Source organism: Perissodus microlepis, chromosome 19 (genome assembly GCF_051167445.1).
Source record: "Perissodus microlepis isolate ML-2025 ecotype Zambia chromosome 19, ASM5116744v1, whole genome shotgun sequence".
NCBI classification, from domain to species: domain Eukaryota; kingdom Metazoa; phylum Chordata; class Actinopteri; order Cichliformes; family Cichlidae; genus Perissodus; species Perissodus microlepis.
This window is the reverse complement of record NC_140479.1, coordinates 19,419,506-19,434,634: the sequence shown is the minus strand read 5'-3', so window position 1 is coordinate 19,434,634 and position 15,129 is coordinate 19,419,506. Positions and strand designations below refer to the sequence as shown.

Genomic DNA, 15,129 nt, shown 5'->3' with positions numbered 1-15,129 from the left:
ACACAGAAAAGTTGACCCCACACACACTGGACACGGACACAGATAAAAAGCATCATCATTTGGAAACTATTTATTGAACATTTGCAACCAGTTAAATACAGAACTCTTTTCTCTCTACATCCCTCAACAGCAGGGACTGGCTCCACTTCATTACACTCTTGAGAGGAGGGAATGTTACAGGACTTGGTAAGGCGCACACTGTGCTGGAAGTCTTTTGGCTTTCTTTCTTCTGATAATAAAGAGAAACGAAATCTGCCTCTCAAATGTCCAACTCTGCTTCCTCTCCTCGCAACTGTTTGACCTGCAGCCAGGTGCTTCTGTCAATCCATACAGCCCGTGGCAAAAATGACACAAATAGGAGGCGAGAAGAGAAAACTGGTATAGACTACTGAGAACAATCCCTACTGGATGTAGTCTCAGATGTGTAGCCATGACTGAAAAGCTAAAAGTAAAATGATCAACATGAATATATTAGAAAAATGGCAATTAGTCTTTAATGAACACCTCGCCTCACCACCTCCCAAACAAGTTTTGGGTTATAAATTAAAACTGCCCAAATAAAATCAATTAACCAAGACTTTGGGCCCCTGTTCAGTTCCACTTCAAGACTGGAAAATCGTCATTGAAAAAAAACAAATGGCACTTTTCAGTCTCTTGAACTGGAATCTAGAATCTCGACTCCAATGACATCGACCCCAACCCTAAAAAAATCAACTCTAATTTACATATATGGGTGAGGTGCTCTTCAAGCCTCTGCCATTTTAGCAGTTGTTCCCCAAGGGACAATGAGAAGGGGGGGGGCTCTGTGGTCTCTTGGGTGGGGTCGGGGTGAGGTGTGGGGCTAGGCCACGGTTTTGAAGGTCTGCAGTATGAGGTTGGTTTGGTGGATGAGCCGGTTTGCGCTGATGAAGACATTTATTGCCCTGGGAACAAAGAAAAATTATAGCTTGTGAAAACTCACTGGAGAACATCATACACATTACAACAGAGTGAACAACAACTTTAGAACAAGAGTGGAAAAGCTGCCTTCCCTTATCTAATTGGTTAAGGATACTCAAATCTAAACAATAGGAGTAGAAGTCCTGCAAGCATGGATGCTCCTGTGACCCTCTCTAACAACTTTATCCACGGTTGACACAAAACAGGATGACACTTTGTTTGCACACGGACAAAAGTCATACCTTGGAACACTTTAGTTATTATCAATCTGATGATAACGAACTATGAGCTAGTTCCTCCTACAAAACCACGAACACCAGTTTTCTCAAATAAGGACTGCAGTAACGTTAACATTTTGCCACTTCAATCGCAATATCCCACATCCCAAAATATGGAATCTTTTCACCCAATTTCTATAGTGGCTATATCTGAAATATTAACTGAAATAAAACCCTCAACTTACCCACAACACCCACAACCATAAAACCCCAAGTTTTTGACTCTGTTGGGGTTTCTGTGGTCACACTCATAAATTGCTCTTTGACGCAAGACTGTCCCCCCAAGTGCTTTAAACAGGGGGTTAACCAAACAGCACTACACACAAGTTATAGACCTCTTCAAAATTTCCTTTCATTGCTAAAATATTTGAAAAGTTTGCTGAGACAAGGTATTAGAGAAGCCCGATATTCCAGATAACTTTGGTTTCATCAATCTACTCCACCACTATTCTCCAACCCAGTGCTTTAAAGTCCATAATGCAAGTTCATAGTTCTAATTTCCACTGTTAATGTAGCATAACTAGACATTTTTTAGTATAATACGTTGACAAATCTTAAATTATGCTTTATTTTTCAACAATTTCTGGACCCGTTTCCTCTGTGTTTAGAAACCACTGCTTTCTTAACTTTTACTGTGAAATATCTTTATGCACACTATATGCAACAACGACCCGGCAGTTTTAGAAAATACATTTGCACATGTTTAACAGAGACACACATTATATGACAGGCACACAGAGCTTACCAACTCTTTTTTATGTTTTAATGCAATTCAAGATTCAATAGAATCTGTCTTTAAAAACAGGGTACTGATTAGCTGAGGCATAACACGTGGTGCCATACTTACTTTCCATCTTTGAAGTATGTTTTGAGGGTGTCACTGAAACTTTTGGAGTATTTCACAAACTCCTTTTTCTGGTGTTCCAGGGCCTTGCCGAGCAGAAAATGAAGCAAAAACATCCATTTGAAATGAGGGGAAAGTGTGAAATAATTCAAGTAGTAGTAATTGTAGCGTATTCATTACTCACTCTGCGATTCTGGTACTGATATTTTTTAATAACATTGTTGACTGTGTCCAGGAGCTCTTTTATGGCGCTGGCAATGTCTCTGTGAAGTAAAATGAAACACTAGTGAGAGTTCTGTATTTTTTTTTCAACACAAATTCAACCAAGAAGCTAAAGGATAAAATCGGAATCAAGCACTACCTCAACCCCTTCCCCCGATATATCTCGAACATCTATTAGAGGTGTCTGCTAGAGCTTGTTGGATGGATCTAAATATCGACAGTATCGATACCAACGCAGGTATTGGTATCAGATAGATACTAGCAATACTGAATTTATGCAAACTCAGTATATAGCCTACTGAATTGTGTTAAATCAATAATCTTTTTTAGGAAACTGGAATCATGCACTATGAAAAATGTTTGAACATTTTGCTCAATAAGGTCTTCAGTGATTGTTGTAGAATTTTCAAAACAAAATCGTCCAATTTAGCAGTATTTTCCAGATGTTTTGCTACACAATTTCAAACAAATGGGCCACAGGAAAAGTGTAAGGTGTCCATTTGGAAGATGTGACGGAAACTTTAAAACAGCTAATGGGCCTTAAGAAGAATGCAAGCATAAAAGAGCATATTTACCAGTTTTTATCCATCTTTGAACAATCTCCCTATAACATTAATTAGAGCATAGAAAAAAAAATCCAGCACTGCATTGTTATAAATTAACAGTTATAACAAAAAAAAAATAGATCTCAACTCAGCAAATTTCAATGTATGATTCTTGAAATAGTTGAATAAATATATAGATAAAGAGTCACGCGTCTTATAAGGAAGAGAAAGTGAAAATTTCAACCACAAACACCTGCATTATAGTAGTATGCAAATACTATGGTGCCCATTTCTAATTGTGTGGAGAGACAGAATGGTAAGATTACATATGTGCAATATCTGCTTTCATTTGTAATTTGGCCTTTGCAAATATTTTTATTGTATGAAGAGTGTTTTGGTATGAAAGCAAAACAAACCCCAAAAAGAATTATGTTGCATAGGCCCTACGGGTTGCAAAGCTGGTGGAAACCCTGGAGCGTGTGTGTGCATTCGCACTCACTTGATAGTTTGTAGGAAGCGTACTCTGTCATTGATCTCATCTGGGATTTTGCTGAGGATGTGTTTAAGAGCTCTGGCCTTCTCATTTAGGTCCTGGAACTCCTGCTCAGGTCGGTCAATCATGAACTCTGCAGGTGAGATGAAAAAACAAAACAAAAAAACGAAACACACACACACAAAAAAGATGTTTAGCACACCCACAAAGACTAGATGATTTACAACATCTATCAGAGCATCTTAACATAGCATCTAAAGTGAGGCTGTATCGAAAAACAACACAAGCCTGTACTTGCACTGACATTAGCACAATTAGATGCATGAAAATACCATTAAGCAGCACAGCATCTTAGAAACATCTCATAAAAATCTGTGTGCACCAGAGAGAAAAACTAATTCATGGCTCTCTACAGATTTTGAATTGCATAAAGGTGTCTTATTATCAACTGCAAAAATCAAGCTGTTTTGTGTGTGTGTGTGTGTGTGTGTGTGTGTGTGTGTGTGTGTGTGTGTGTGTGTGTGTGTGTGTGTGTGTGTGTGTGTGTAGATGGATTATGTTTTTCATAAGCTGCCAAATCAAAACACTTTAGAATTGGACATGCAAAACAGGGAGGGAGGGAGGGAAGGAAGAAAGAAAGAAAGAAAGAAAGAAAGAAAGAAATCAAATCAAATCAAATCCTGACCAAGTATTGTGTCCTTGGCAAATCAAATATCTGGAATCCAGTTTTATTTGGTGTATTTTATTTGACTGTATGTAAAGAACAAATAGCAAGCACCTGACCTAAATACAGAAGTATCAATTCTAGTTTTAACTTTCTAACTAGAAACTCAGCTGACTATGCTTCAACCCTCAGGTGTTTCCTGCAGAGTACATGCATTTTCCCATAAACTTCCAAAAGCGTGGGAGCAAACAATGTTTGCTTTAATAAAGAACAGAACAGATGTTCAGTGTTAAACCAATTAACTATTAGACATGTCCTGGTGCATGCGTAACAATCAAGTTTCTCTGAATCATTAGACACACTGTCAGTACTGCAAATACAGTTTGCTTTGGCAAGATTAGAGGACACATGACTGTATCTTTGTGAGTCAACGTATAATGTGACAACACAAGCCTTTCTGAGAATATAACACATTTACAAGGTGAAGTCAAGAACATTTCAGAGCTGCAGCGCATGTGTGAAAATGCCGTCTCTCTACTCACCTTCCACATCATCAGCTGCCATGCGCAGTAGGGATTCAGTGAAGTTGATTTGGACGTTTTTTTTCTCCAAGATCTTCATTATGATGTCCTGAGTCAGGCCGGGGTTCTCCCTCTCCGCCTGACAGAAGAGGAGAGTCATACATGTGAGGTGAGCAAGACAAACAAGGCGCTCGGTTTGTCTTCTCCAATAAAAGCACCAGGGGGGCTTAGCCGAAGGCGCATAGGACAGAGTCAGAAATGTATTGAAAGTCAGGTGTCCCCTGTGACGCGCTCAGATGAATGTACAAAAGCTCTCCACCTGAATAATTCAACAAGGCAGGAAGCAGCGAGGGCAGCAGAGAGCCTAATCAGAGAGACAAGTGAACGAAAGCCCCACAAATGCCAAAGTAAAACAGCTGTAAAGGGATCAAATCTCCCTTTGGTTTGTATAATGATAAAGCAGCTTCAACTCTATTAATATTTCATTTGCACACACACACACACACACACACACACACACACACACACACACACACACACACACACACACACACACACACACACACACACACACACACGGCATCTGGAGTGGTATAGAAGCAATCTATGCCTATGCCACTGTGCTTCTATTATCCCAGTGCAATCAGAAGGTTGCTCTGATATCAACAAAAACCTCTTCTGATCACTGCAGGCTGGTGTCCAAATCACAGCACGAGTGTGAATATCAGTGCCTCTCATGTTCTATTAATACCTGCTGAGTTAATTCATTTAAACACTAAGTATGAAAACTGAGGAACAAAAAAAAACCTAATGCATAACTGATAATAAAGGTAAGAGTGCTAAGAGTTTTTTCCCCACATCTCTGGCCAGCTCCATTTCTAACAAACAAAAGGAAAAATACAGACAAATGAAAGCAGTAACATAATTCATTTTAAAACGAGGAAAAATAACCTATCCTGCGACATTAAAAGTTAGTAGAAGTAAAATCTGGAAAAAAATGGACTTTGTATTTCACCAAAAATAAACAATTAAATCAGATAAGCACACAGCTGATTTTGACTACTTCCGAGTTAAAAACAATAGAAATTGCCCTTAGCCAATGAGCATATCCTGGATAATACACATATCTAACAATGAGAATAAAAATTTCCAAAACTGACTTAACTTTTTATTCAGTATTACCCAAAGTGAGTGACTGAACCCACACTCTCATCAAAAGAATAAAATCTAAAGACCATTTTACCACAGAGTTCTATAGGTGTGGATCCTTTTGCAACCACATGGATTGCCCCCTGGTGGTCATTAAAAAGAATGCAGGTTGAATATATTTCAGAAGTTAAACAGAAGCTACATCCAACTCTTACGCAGCTTCTATCTTTGTAACCTATCTTTGTTTGCATCAGACACACATTTTGCAATGACCCTGTTATCGTGCCAGTCAAGGAGAATACATGCCTCTTGTTATTCTGCCAAAGCAACAAACTCATTATTGGTGAGGGCATCAAACAAAAAGCAGATGCACCTGCAATGTGTCACGCGAGCTGGAATGCAGCCTAGGTATAACAACCAAAGGTGACGCAAAATTTGAAGGTGTGAGCAATACTTCATGTCTCGGGCCTTCTGCCTGATACACAGTCTTACCTTTATGAAGGCTGCTCTGAGAGTCTGAGCTGCTGATAGGTTGATCCTCTCCAGCTAAAAAGGGGAGAAAGCAAACATGTTGATGCCAAATCTGGACATGCTGCGCCCATCACAGGTTATGTATACACATTTTTTTCATCCTAAATTAAAGCATTCTGATTAAAGATGTCAGGTCAGGTTTATACAGTCTTGCGTTAAACGTAACAGTAGTTACGTGTGAAAAGCATCAAATAAGTTTGGTTTTGGTATGTCTTTGATCAGCTCACTGTAGGTGGGTATCTATCATGTCATCAAAGGAGAGCACATAATCACTTAATCATTTACAAAGAACAATTTTTATTTTGATACATTTATGAAAACACTTTGACGTGGACTGAAGTTTTGAGCCTCTGTATATGGACCATATTTAACATGTTTGGGCTTTTAAGCTGAGTGTAATCAGAATGCTGGGCTCTATGTAAAAACACAGCCACTCTGTAGGGCTGGATGATATGAAAAATATTCTGATCACATTGATCTTTTCCATATCAGTCGATATTAGTATCAATTAAACCACCGTTTCATTCTAGCTTTAAGGTTCCTTTTTACTCCTGATGTATGAAGATATAGAGTTTATTTTGCCTTAAATATTATTTATTTTCTGTATGAAGTTACACATGATACACTGTAAAACTTTACACAACTGTATTTAAATACACGACACAGGTATAAATTCTAACGAGGCAAAAGCTTCAAGTCAAAGAAGTTAAAGAACGCAAACAAAGTGGAAAAACTAAATTCCAAATACATAAAGTAGGTATCAACACAATAAAAATCTTTTTTTTTTTAAAGTAGTATAACATATTTTGTATAGAGTCAAACTGTTTTACATTATTGGGAAACAAACCCACAAGTAAATAAATTTAAAATTAAGAACACTCTTCGTGGAAAACTTAAGAAACCTTCAAATGTAAACAAAGGAGAACAAACTAAAAGCGTCATATTCACTCAATTATGCTTTGTTTTTGCTCTGACACAATAAAAAAATAAAAAAATAAATACAAATGAAGAAAAAAAAAAAAGAAGGTACAAGAAGTCCAGAAATGTCTCTTTGAAGTGAGCAGTGAGGCTCATGTGCATATATGACCTAACCATAAAACCTCTGTGTTAATGAAGTATAAGAGCTGTTCAGCTGTTTCTGTGGACACGGAGAGAAACGTTTACGTCAGCGGTCTCCAACCTTTTTTGCGCCACGGACCGGTTTATGCCCGACAATATTTTCATGGACCGGCCTTTAAGGTGTCGCGGATAAATACAACAAAATAAAACTAGTACCGGTACCGAAAAAAGAAGGTTTATTCATAACACACGTGAAAAGACCCAGGAAAACAGAGTAAACGATAAAAACGATAACAAAATAACGCTGAAAACCGATAAAAAACCCTGAAAACTATACATTTCACACCTGAGCCTCAACTCTCGCGGCCCGGTACCAAACGACTCACGGACCGGTACCGGTCCGAGGCCCGGGGGTTGGGGACCGCTGGTTTACGTCCTGGGACCTAGTAACAAGAATTAGTGACTTTAATCAGCCGCTTAAATCCAACATTTTCTACTGTGCTTACCAACATTAAAGTGTTTGACAATTAGGGCTGCCACAAACGATTATTTTGATAGTCAACTAGTCACCGATTATTTTTGTGATTAGTCGACTAATCAGATCATGCATTCATTGGATGTAAAACGTACAGCTTATTGCACCAACATGCATCTGCTCTTATATAACTATCATTAGCTTACACCTTGAAGTGTTTAAGGTATGCACTAACTAAAAATAAAGACAAGATAATAGTTTATTAAACTTTTAACATCTGCTCTTTGCTCCCTAAAATATAACAGGACATTGGAGTAAATTCTCTACTATCTCACACTTCTGTTTAATCAGTTTTTTGTTTGACGTTTGTTCAGCTCTGTGAAAGCTATAACTTTAATCTCAGCCAAACTGATTTACTCAGGAACAAATAAAACACTGAAAAACGCCAAACAACAATTTTTTTTAAGTTATCTAAGTGACTTATATATCATGTTTAACCTGAGTAAGGAAAGACCGTGGGCGTTCGGAAAACATTGTTCCGGGTGTTCGCTGTTCTCGCCGGCTCTAGTGACCCTTGACCTGCCCGTCAGCTCGTCTATGAAAACGTCGGAGCACTTTTGCAAATATGTGATGTCTTGAAAAATCGAGCAGATATTTGAAGTTTACACAGCTACATAGTCGACTGAAAATATCTTAAAGGTTTATTTTGTGAACCAGAAAGAGTAATATTAAAACTAAGTAGCTGCCGCCATTGTTGGAAACTGGAATTGGCTGGGCTGCGCTATGAATCCTGGGATAGGTTGGGCCACGAAAGATACACCTGACCCATCCTTCAAATCTGGGAAAAAGGAGGACGCATTTGTCGGACGCATTTGGAGAAGTCTTCGAATTTGGACAGCCTACAAATGCATCTTCCGAAGGATGGGGCCGCTGAATTTGGACACAGCTACGATACCGGGGACTGCTTCTCCTTCTTCTTTGGCGTTTAACGGCAGCTGGCATTCTTGTAGATGCATTGCTGCCATCTTCTGTTTGAGGCCTTTATTACATACTTAAATCTTACTACTTATTCCTGCATCTTTCAGGATCTTACAAAGCTTCAAACGACGCGTCGACTATTCAATTAGTCGTCGACAATTTTGATAGTCGACGTAATCGTGACTAGTCTACTAATCGTGGCAGCCCTGTTGACAGTAAAGTGGGCAGCTACATTCAAGATATCACTGTGTGGGTTTGTTTTTTCTTTAGAATGCATGACATGAATGGTAAAGACTTGCATTACACGTGTATGTATAATGCAAATAAATGGTGTAAGGACGGCACTGCTTCAGATGGTAAAACCTATTTATGGAATTACGTGCATCTATGCTTTCAACAGTTTGCAGTGTACGCTGCTCTGCTTCTTTGTCTGACTTTAAATAACCCAAATATCTCCACACTACCTCTGCCAAGTATGACTAAAAATAAAACAACTCTTTATATTACACGAAGATAACCCAAGATTCAATTTATTAGACAATCCAGACCCATCTGGTCCTATGTGAAAAAGTAATTGCTCCCTAAACCTAACAGGTTTCGCCAAAACTTCTTTCTTTTCTTTTTTTTTCCCTTTTTCTTCTTTTAAGTAAGCCATTTTCAAGCATGAACAGCCTGTCTAAGGTCATGCCAAAGCATCTCAATAGGATTAAAGTCTCGACAATTCCACCCCAAAACCTTCATTTTATTTTTTGTTTGGTTTTTATGAGCTTGAGCTTCAGTGCATGAATTGATGGCTGGACATTCTCATTCAAGATTTTCTGGTAGGGAGCAGAATTTGTGGTTCCCTCAATTACGGAAAGTTATTCAGGTCCTGAAGCAGCTCAGACATGTTTGACTGTTGGTATGATGTTCTTTTATGAAATGCTGATGCAACAGGACTCAAACCTTCCAAAACTCTGGTAGACATGAGACAAACCTTTGTGTTATTTTGGTCAACAGCGGTTTATACCTAGAAATTCTCCCATATGCCATTTTTTCTTATTGTTAAATCATGAAAAATGGCCTTAACTGAAGCAAATCAGGGTTGTTCTGAGTTCATTTGACCTCCTGGATACGTTGATTGTGCTTTTGGGGTATTTTTGATAGGGTGCCCACTCCTGGGAAGGTTCACCACTGCTCCATGTTTTCTCCATTTGTGGATAATGGTTCTCACTTTGATTTACTGGAGTCCTAAAGCCTTAGAAAGTGAATAATCCTTTCCAGACTGACATCTCATCTCTTGACTTTCTTAAGATCTTGGTATGATGTGTTTCTTTACGAGATCATTTAGCCTACCTCACTTTGTCTGACAGGTTCTATTTAAGAGATTCTTGATTCGCCAAGTAATCAGGTCTGGGTGTGGCTAGTGACATTCTACTCAGCTTTCCAAAAAATGTGGTTAATCAAAGTTGAGTTTCTCCCTTATTAAATGAAATAATCATTTTAAAACTGCATTCTGTATTTACTTCTGTTATCGTTTTCCAATATCTACATTTGTTTGTTGATCCAAAACATATAACTGTATGTAATATCTCCTGATGAGGGGATGTCCAGGCAAACTATCAGCGCCTTTGTCCCCAGCATGTGATATTTTACCTCATTGAAAACTGGATACATCACGGCGTACAGCGTCATGGATACCATGGAGTTTGTCTCCGCTTCATTCTTCATCTCCTCCATTGTCATCCTCCAGGGAGGAGCAGCTCTGGTTGTAACAGTGAGGAAGAATCTGCAGCTCACATACACTCACACATACACTCAACCAGTCACACACACACACGCTCAAAACCACCCAAACTCCAGAGTATAGTAGCCTGAAGAAGAAAAATGTGAGACAGTAAAACAGTGTAAACAAAGAGACTGGATTTATAAAAGTAGATCCACAACTAAAACTCCTCAACACCCTAACAAACATATGAAATAATAAATATAACTTATAAAATCACTATGACACATTCCTTATAACCTCTATTTGTATTTAGTATTTATGCACTGTAATGTCTAATTCATTAATGTCAGATATTTATTCTGCAATGCCGACTCAATACTGTTTAACTAGCATTTTCTGTCGTGTTCAGACAAAAAGAAAACCAAATTGACCATATTACTATTAGTTAGTAGTTAATACTATTGACCAGTATTGAAGTCATTTCAAAAGCTTTCTACTAGTTCATAAAGCTCTCAATGGCTTGCCTCCCTCCCTATCTCTGACTCAATGTTAACCCAATCAAACCTCTCAGGTCATCAAGTGCAGATCTTTTAAATATTTCTCAAATCAGACCCAAGTTTGTCAAGTGGTCTTTCTGCTACTGTGCTCCTGTTCTTTGGAACAAGCTGCTCACTGACTCAAAACCTTGGGTTTTCCCATAAAGTTTTATTTTGCCATTTTGACTGCCTTAAGAGACTGTCAAACCTACGCAGTTTTTTAATGTTTCCATCATTTGTTTTAAGCACGTTTATGTACAAGGAAATTTTCTATATAAATAAAGCTGCCATTGCCATTCAAACACTGCTCTTTTGTGAGTCTGGAGAAGGGGAGTGGCACAGTTACCTGGCTGATGACAGCAAACCTTCAATGACCAAACAGCAACGTAAATATATGACAGTTGACGGAATTAAGAAGAGCTTATTACAAGCAAGACACCATTCGTAATTCTGTTGATTCATATCAAAATATGTTAAAGTCCAAAAGGAATGACAGGAATAACATTAACAACAACAAAAAAGTTTGGAGATGTAGATCAGACATTAGCCTCCTAAATACCATTTGGGGTATTCAGCTAGGCTAGCCAAATATCTCTCGATGTCATTAAGTTTACATTAAAACAAATGTTTAGATTTTTTTTTTCAAAGTCATAAACTAGATTAACATTACTATTTTTCAACCAAACGCGATGGTAGCTGGCAAACCCAACCACTTAAGCAGCTTACTGGATGTATACAAGCCCAGGTATTTGAGACTCGGCTAACTGGACGTAGCTAACCGAGTAGATATAAAGTAGACGTTACATTGTGCTGGCTATTTTTCGTAAGACTGTTAAAATCAAGAGTTAGAACAACAAATGGGTGGGTATAGCATTATATTTATCGCTATCTACCCGTAAAGATATCAACCTGCGGCCTATGGCCGAGCATATCGATGGTAGCGAACTGCTAGCAGTGAAGAGCCGAGCTTCCGTGCTAGCTCTGGTAATTTCTGGATTTATATTTTTTTTGAGATCCTAAAACACGCCAACCGGCTGGTTTAGGACAAATGTGTACATTACAGTATGTGTCAAAAATGTGAGCAGGTATCTACCTTTTGTCTGACTTCGTAAATGGGATGGTTACGCCGTCGATAGCCTTTTTAGCTGCTGTGTTTTCTCTACAACTTAAGGCGGAAGTTTTTTAGGACTGGCCCGAGCGACATCTTCCGGCCCGTTGCTACGTAAACACACACCGTCCAATCAAAGAGCGGATAAATTAAGCGACTCTGACGTCATTTAAATAGTTACATTGTACACGTAGTAGAGTTTTGAGTTACTTTGCGGAAGTCTTGTCTTCTCATGATAAAAATATCACACGGGCGTTTCTCTCCTTCGGACTCGGTAAGTTCTCAGGGGAGTCCAGACTTGAAAGTCCAGGACTGAGACAGCAGTGTGGCAGCATCACAGCTCAGCTCAGCTCCATTGTGTCCTTCAGGTCCTTGTTGGGCTTAATTTCATTTGGACTAATATTTACAATGCAATGCAGATGCACTGTGAGCAGGTTGGACAGGGTAAGAAATGAAACAGCTGAGGTTGAGCCTCTGAAGCCAAGTCAGAGTTGTAAGGCTGAGATGGTTTGGACATGTGCAGAGGGGAGGGGACAGTGGATATATTGCAGAATGGATGTTGAATATGGAGCTGCCATGGAGCAGGTAAAGAGGAGGACCATTGCTGTGAGAGAAAGGGTCCTAGGGAGACGGTGAGATGGAGACAGACATTCAGCTGTGGTGAAATATGGTGCTTCCCAAGAATTTAAACCCAATTTGATTTGGTAAATGTTGCTTTCAAAGTGGAAAAAAGCACCCAAACTATTTACTTAAATTAAAGTTGTAACACCACTGTAGTGCATCAGCTCATTATGTAGAATGACTGACAGAATCATATACACTGTGTTGTTGGACCATAATAATTGAATCAATGACAGGTGTTACTTAGATATTGCTGATAGCTCATTTATAATAATCCATTGAATCTGCAAAATGATAAGTAACTACAGCTTTAGCAAAGCAGATCTCAGGCCATCACACTACCAGTACCATGTCTGACTGTTGGTGTGATGTTTTTTTGTTTGTTTGTTTTGTTTTGTTTTTATTAAATGCTATGCTGTCCTATTTTTCACCAGATGTAACGGGACTCAAACCTTCCACAAAGTTCAACTTTGATCTCATCAGTCCACAGAATCATTTTCCAAAAGTATGGAGGATCATCAAGATGGGTTGTGTTGTAAATGTGAGACAAGTCTTTGTGTTCTTTTGGTCAGCAGTGCATTTTACCTTGAAACTCTCCCATACATGTCATGTTCCTCCCAGTCCCCTTCTTATTGTTATATCATGAACTCTGACTTTAACTGAGGCAAATGAGGCCTGCTGTTCTTTAGATGTTGTCCTGGGTTCTTTTGTGACCTCCTGGATTAGTCACCGATGCGTTCTTGGGGTTTCTTTGATAGGCTGGCCACACCTGGGAAGATTTACCACTGTTCCAATTTGAGGATAACGGCTCTCATCATGGTTAGCTGGAGTACCAAGGCCTTAGAAATGGCTTTTAAACCATTTTCAGACATGTAAATGACTTTGTTTCTCAGCTGTTTCTTTAGATCATGCTTTTGGCTAGTCGGCACTATTCTAAGACTAAGCTGGTGTTTCCATCGTTCGCTACTACCTCTCAGTTAACAATTTGTTTGTACACAGGAAATGAGTTTGTGTGACCTTTCGTTTCACTCTGCATGTACATAAACCTGCCAGGAGGGGGCCCCAGGAGATCTGTTTTTATGATTATTATATTTTTATGATTAAGGGCTATGCAAATATTTCTATCAGGAGACAGGGCCACTTAAAGTTTACCTTCTTGTGCATTAAAGTCCAGACACTGTTTATTTACTCGGTGTGAATAAAGTGCCGATTATGTGGGAAGCTTTATTTTCTTAACATTTAATAATGCTACCGTGTTCTCGCACACCATGGCTTTGCCCATTATTAGTCAAAAAAAAAAAAAAAAACAATAAGTAAAAAGACATAGATGTTATAGATAATTTTAATGTAAAGTGGCATATTGTGATTGTTCATGTGTATATTTATGTTTAGTTATCAGTGTTGGTTTTCCTCCCAGAGCTAGTGGCTGCTGTTGGCTTGTCATCCAAGGCTCTCCAGCAGTCAGCCAGCTGTTAGATGATTAGAGCTGCTCTCAGTCAATAAACCAGTATTCTTCAGTGGTCAACTGCTGGTTTTGTGGACTGTGTGCTGCTACTCTAAGATGATCGCTTGAATTGTAAAGACACACACAGCTTACCAAAGTCTCTTAGGTCAGTTTGAATTGTACCTATTTTGGCTGGATGTAATGAGCCCTTTGTGTATTTGTGTGTTTATGTTTAATTGCTACTTGTAATTATTGCTCGCTTTTTGCTAACGTTACTCTTGAAAAGGACATTCTCAATTTCAGTGACATTTACAGCTGGATAAATTAAAGGTAATATTATAAAACAGTTATATTACCAACTTGTACATGTGTTGATTGAACAGTACTGAACTGATTTTACTACAGAAATCATGCCATATATTTTTTTTTTTGTGGAACTGCCACAGAAGTGTAGCAAATGTTACATATAAAAAGCCAGCCAACTGGAAAGCTTGGTGAGCTGCAACTGGTGACTTGTTTGCATTTTCAGTGCAAAACTTTAAGGCTTTTCAGCCATTATACTCGCATGCTTACAGATTCATTTTACTAATCTGATTACACACACTTTCTGAATAAACCTTCAAGGGACCTCCAGAGAAAATTAAATAATGTTATTTCCCCAATCAGCATACAAATGCATACACATTTAGAACACTTGTAGTTAATCAGTACCTTAAAATAAAGCTTCAGTGCAAATCTAGCCTTATGGAAATCACTTATCATAATTGCTTTTTGGTGTAACACACAGACTCAGCTGAGGGCAGAAAAATGACACACTCTCATTAAAATTTTAAAATACAATTTATTAGAAAAAAATAGTCAACAGAAACAGTCCCAGCTATAATATAATATAGAGCATCCCATTTACAGAAGGAACAAAACACACAGTCCAAGAACATCTGCTATAAACACATTGATGTTAATCTAAACCATCGTACATCTGGGCTATGTACCATACCTGTACAGAGAAAAACA

At 38.5% G+C, this 15,129-nt stretch overlaps 1 protein-coding gene across 1 annotated transcript; it reads right to left on the bottom strand.

Annotated features, from left to right (window-relative positions):
• Positions 1 to 45: 45 nt before the first annotated feature.
• On the bottom strand, positions 46 to 12,167 carry LOC146365876 (programmed cell death protein 10). The gene is made up of 8 exons (XM_084914124.1): positions 12,036 to 12,167; positions 10,334 to 10,551; positions 6,148 to 6,201; positions 4,528 to 4,645; positions 3,328 to 3,454; positions 2,246 to 2,324; positions 2,065 to 2,147; positions 46 to 923 (listed from the first exon to the last, which is right to left on the bottom strand). The coding sequence occupies exons 2-8, from the start codon at positions 10,421 to 10,423 to the stop codon at positions 842 to 844; spliced, it is 633 nt and encodes a 210-aa protein (XP_084770250.1). The 5' UTR covers positions 10,424 to 10,551; positions 12,036 to 12,167; the 3' UTR covers positions 46 to 841.
• Between the last annotated feature and the right edge of the window lie 2,962 nt (positions 12,168 to 15,129).

Bases quoted from the DNA above. Each gene is read 5' to 3' on its own strand.
- LOC146365876 (XM_084914124.1), bottom strand. From the start codon at position 10,423: ATGACAATGGAGGAGATGAAGAATGAAGCGGAGACAAACTCCATGGTA. The intron at 6,202-10,333 runs GTAAAATATCAC...TCCCCTTTTTAG, and splicing joins TGTATCCAGTTTTCAATGAG to CTGGAGAGGATCAACCTATC. The intron at 3,455-4,527 runs GTGAGTAGAGAG...TCTCACCTGCAG, and splicing joins GGCAGCTGATGATGTGGAAG to AGTTCATGATTGACCGACCT.